This window comes from Suncus etruscus, chromosome 8, assembly GCF_024139225.1.
Source record: "Suncus etruscus isolate mSunEtr1 chromosome 8, mSunEtr1.pri.cur, whole genome shotgun sequence".
NCBI classification, from domain to species: Eukaryota; Metazoa; Chordata; class Mammalia; order Eulipotyphla; family Soricidae; genus Suncus; species Suncus etruscus.
This window is the reverse complement of record NC_064855.1, coordinates 34,178,064-34,183,244: the sequence shown is the minus strand read 5'-3', so window position 1 is coordinate 34,183,244 and position 5,181 is coordinate 34,178,064. Positions and strand designations below refer to the sequence as shown.

At 43.5% G+C, this 5,181-nt stretch overlaps 1 protein-coding gene across 1 annotated transcript; it reads left to right on the top strand.

Moving 5' to 3' along the window:
* The first annotated feature begins 4,914 nt into the window (after positions 1-4,914).
* LOC126015745 (acyl-CoA-binding domain-containing protein 7-like) lies at positions 4,915-5,181 on the top strand. Its single transcript, XM_049778340.1, has one exon. The coding sequence runs from the start codon at positions 4,915-4,917 to the stop codon at positions 5,179-5,181; it is 267 nt and encodes an 88-aa protein (XP_049634297.1).

Below are 5,181 nucleotides of genomic sequence, written 5' to 3'. Positions count from 1 at the left end.
GCGGCCAGCCAACCCCAAAGGTTGGCCACTCGGAGGTGCAGAAGGTCTGCCAGGGGCCCTTCCATACCCTGACAGACAGATTGTGAGCCCTAGCTTTGACGTCAGTGCAGTGGTTGAGGGTAAGAGTCAGGGGAGTCATCACTGTCTGTCCCATCTTAGTCCTAATTTCAAGAAAAACCGACACAGAAGTAACAATTAAAAGAAAGATAAACTAGAACAAGTGCCGTTCGTGCATTGCCCAGAGGCACTTGAGAGAGTCGGATGGCTGGGGCCTCTCCCACCAGCCTAGACCAATGAAGAAGCTGCTGTCCTCGCGACTCTCCAGACAGGGGTATACCAGGCGTCCCTGGTCGTCCCCTTTACCTCCTGGGACGTCTCCCAGGGTGATCAGACAGTGGACCCCCAGATACGTCTATCCTTATCCACGAAACCTCAGACTCGCTGAGCGTCCGTAAAACCGAAACTGCGATCACACCAGACCTTCAGATAGAGAAAAGTACAGCCAGAAGCACAACAGTAAACATAAACCAGACTAGAGCAGACACAGACACAAAAGCTCACCTCCAAGTGGGTCTGGGGTCTCTGGGTGGTCGCAAGAATCCCAGACGAGCCCCCAAATGAAGGACCCCCGTATGGTGACCCCTCCTCTAGTCTCAGGATCTGCACGCACCCAAAGAGACTCAGAGACCGAACTTGCTGCAATCACACGAACGTTCACACCAGCATGCTGGGACCAAATCTCATACCTCAGAGTTGAGCAGAGGAGATTCGGCCCCATTCCAGAATTTAGCAAAGCTTTTATAGGGCAAGAACTATACATATAAAAAACATACATGTCAGGAAGGAGGCATTTTTCTTATCTCAAGCCACAGAAGAAGTTATGCGTCAGAGCCCAGGAAGGAGGTAGCTTGTTTATCATGTGCAACAAATGGGGTCGTCTCCTGGCCCTGGGGGCATGTGCGTATCTATGCCCTTCCCCTGACGACATGTGCTATCTAAAGTGGGCTAGGGGCTTTCTGAGAATTGTTGCCCAGATCTGGCCATCTGGCATTTGGCCAGTTCAAAGGGTGGGGAGGTGGGGAGTTCTCATCCTACTTGTAATTTTTCCAGTCCTTACTTACTCTTTCAAGCTAATGCACTTAAATGCTGTTTTTCATATTGATTATGACTTTCTGCATAATAAAAGTGCCAATCAGAAAATTTTTGTAAGAGTGGAAACATTTCAATATCTCCTTCTCAGACACAGATTCTTTTTTGAACACATCCATCTTATGTCTCACTGTAAAAACTACTTGTGAAACTCCCCTGCAGAGAAATATTAAATTCATAGAGAAAATGAACAATGTCTGCCAAATACACAAGCTTAGCTACCCATTCCTTGTCCAACTGGGGCTGTACAAAGTCAGAGTTCTGCTCTCACAGAAACTGCACTACTTCTTCACTCTTGCCAACAAGGTGAGAAACACCCATCCCCTGAACAGCCACTTCACTTCTTCACGGAGAAGATGCTAGTAGTGGGCATCCATACTCTCACCCAGGATGGTGAATAGCCTGGATTTGGTCACAATTGTGAATTTCACAAATTATCTTTACTGTGTCATCTGTCACAGAGTTCAGCAGGGAGTTTTTTTTAATCCAGTCTATCATAAAATGAGTGGATACAATGTACAGGTGTGCAATTTCTGTTTCTTGTGACTACACAAAAACACTAGCCATGCACAGTGCATCATCTGTACATAATCAACACATCAGATTATTATTCTGAGTGAAATGAGTCAGAAGGAGAGGTGTAGACACAGAATAATCATTTGTGGCATATAAGAATAATAAATGGCAATATGATAATAATATCTAGAGAAAATAGGGATGAGGGACAGGAGGACTAGTCCAAGATAGGAAGCTTGCCATAAAAAGTGGTGAGTTCACTTAGAATAGAGAAAGGTACATTATGATATTGATAGTTGGAACATATCACTCTGGACAAGAACTGGATGCTGGGGCCGGGCGGTGGCGCTGGAGGTAAGGTGCCTGCCTTGCCTGCGCTAGCCTAGGATGGACCGCGGTTCGATCCCCCGGCATCCCATATGGTCCCCCAAGAAGCCAGGAGCAACTTCTGAGCGCATAGCCAGGAGTAACCCCTGAGCGTCACAGGGTGTGGCCCAAAAACAAAAACAAAACAAAAAAAAAAAAAAAGAACTGGATGCTGAAAATGGATAAGTGACATGCATGGTACCCTTTAATTAACAATATTGCAAACCATGGTGTCATAAAGAAAATTTTGCAAACCTCAGTGTCATAAAGGAAAAGAGAGATAGAGAGAAAAAGGCAAAATGCCTGTCCCTGACATAGGCAGAGGAGAGTGAAGGAGAAGGAAACAAGGAACATTGGTGGTGGGGAAAGTGCACTGGTGAAGGGTGGTGTACATTCTATGATTGAAACTCAAGTATGAATAATTTTGTAACAAATATGTTTAAATAAAAAATTATTTTTAAAATGTTTCAGGCACTCTATCATAATTCCTTTATGATATATGCCTTTAACAAAGTGCCTTTTTGTTTTTGTTTGTTTTTGTTTTTGTTTGGTTTCTTGCAGCACACACTAAAGTGTCAATAATTTTTTTTCTTTTCAGTGAAATCACTACTTTTCTCTGGAACACTGTCCTTGCTTTTAAAGATTGTTAAAAGGTTTTGCTCTTTATTTTGGTGGCGGGGGCGTTTGGGTTTTTGGGTTTTTTGGGCCACACCCGGCGGTACTTAGGGGTTACTCCTGGCTGTCTGCTCAGAAATAGCTCCTGGAAGGCATGGGGGACCATATGGGACACCGGGATTCAAACCAACCACCTTTGGTCCTGGATCAGCTGCTTGCAAGGCAAACACCACTGTGCTATCTCTCCGGGCCCAGGTTTTTCTCTTTTACCTGTTTCATCTCCATATTGTAGGGTTTCAAATTTTCAGCACATTTTGGTTATCAAGAGAAAACGTTTTGAAACGTTTTGCTTACTTATTATCAGAAATCAAAGCATTTTTCCTCGAGAAGGGTGTTCACAATCCAGAATTAACAAACGATCAGTGGATTCAAAAACTGTATTTCATAGTGGATGTTACTTCACATCTAAATCAGCTTAATCATAAACTACAGGGGAAAGGAAACTCAATTTTTTCGATGTTAGAATAAGAAGTTATGGGGGCCGGGCGGTGGCGCTAAAGGTAAGGTGCCTGCCTTGCCTGCGCTAGCCTTGGACGGACCGCGGTTCGATCCCCCGGTGTCCCATATGGTCCCCCAAGCCAGGAGCAACTTCTGAGCACATAGTCAGGAGTAACCCCTGAGCGTTACCAGATGTGGCCCAAAAACCAAAAAAAAAAAAGAATAAGAAGTTATTTCATTTGAAAATAAATTATCTGTTTTTGCTCAAGATTTTGACTGAGAAACTTTGATTCACCTTCCAACCCTATTGAAACATCGCCAAGAAAATATTCTGATATTGACATTACCTATTTTAAAACAGCACTTTTAAATATGAGGGAAGCTTTTCTCAAGAGGTTTCAGAATTTCAGAAACAGCAAAGCGATGGTGGCCTTTGTTAAAAACAAAAACAAAAAAATCCTCTGGATGCCACTGTAACGGAATTAAATTTTTCTCCCTTTAATATCAACATTGGCAACTTTGAAATGCAATTGCTGGATTTAAAAAAAAACAAAGAACTGTGGAGCTTGAAATTTGAACGTTTTTGTGCTAATTTAGAAAGATTGGAGAAACACAAATGTGAAATTAGTTCAGAGCACAAGTGGTCTGCTTTGAAAGACCTGGAGAAGGAAGATATGTTGTTTTGTGTGTGTGTGTGTGTGTTTTGTTGTTTGTTTGTTTGTTTTTGGGTCACACCCGGCGGTGCTCAGGGATTACTCCTGGCTGTCTGCTCAGAAATTGCTCCTGGCAGGCACGGGGGACCATATTTGACACCGGGATTCGAACCAACCACCTTTGGTCCTGGATCGGCTGCTTGCAAGGCAAACGCCGCTGTGCTATCTCTCCGGGCCCAGATATGTTGATTTTTAACACCTGGAATAGTATTCCTGACTCATATGATCAACTGAAAAAGCTATCATTTGCTGTTCTTTTCTTGTTCGGGTCTACATATTTATGTGAACAATCATTTTCAAGCATGAATCTTATCAAGAGTAAATTGAGAAATCATCTCATCGGTGAGAACCTGGAATCGTGCCTAAAATTAAAAACAACAACATACAAACCTGACTTACTCAAACTATCCAAGGAAATGCAAGGCCAATGTTCGCATGAGTGTTTGTGACTTTGTCAGTCATTGTCAGGATGTAATTTTCTCTACATTGTAAGCAAATTTTATGGAATTTAACATTATTGATAAATAGTATCGTTCTAAAGTTTTTGTTTTATTAGTTGTGTTATTTGTATCCTCCCGACCTATGTGGATACTTGCATACAGAATATTCTCAATAAAAATTTATTGGAGGGCCTGGAGAGTTAGCACAGCGGCGTTTGCCTTGCAAGCAGCCAATCCAGGACCAAAGGTGGTTGGTTCGAATCCCGGTGTCCCATATGGTCCCCCGTGCCTGCCAGGAGCTATTTCTGAGCAGACAGCCAGGAGTAACCCCTGAGCAACGCCAGGTGTGGCCCGCCCCCCCAAAAAATGTGGCTCTGGGGCGGAGAGATAGCATGAAGGTAAGGCATTTGCATCTCATGCAGAAGGTCAGTAGTTCAAATCCCGGCATCCAATATGGTCCCCTAAGCCTGCCAGGATTGATTTCAGAGCATAGAGCCAGGAGTAACCCCTGAGAGCTGCCCAAAAAAAAAAATCCCCAAAAACCAAAAAAGAAAGTGGCTCTCAAAATAAATTTCAGAGAACCGCGTGGGAAGTCGGAACCCTGGCTAGTAGCCGAGATGTCCCTGCAGGCTGATTTCGATGGGGTTTCAGCTGATGTGAGGAAGCTAAAAACAAGACCGAATGATGAGGAACTAAAGGAATTGTATGGGCTCTATAAGCAGTCGATCATTGGAGACATTAATATCGGGTGTCCAGTGCTGTTGGATATCAAGAGCAAAGCAAAGTGGGAGGCCTGGAACCTCAAGAAAGGACTCTCAAAGGAGGAAGCCATGAAGGCCTACGTGTCAAAAGCTGAAGAGCTGATTGAAAAATATGGAATTTAG

What these genes read in the sequence shown, in the direction of transcription:
- LOC126015745 (XM_049778340.1), top strand. Translation starts at nt 4,915, where the DNA reads ATGTCCCTGCAGGCTGATTTCGATGGGGTTTCAGCTGATGTGAGGAAG.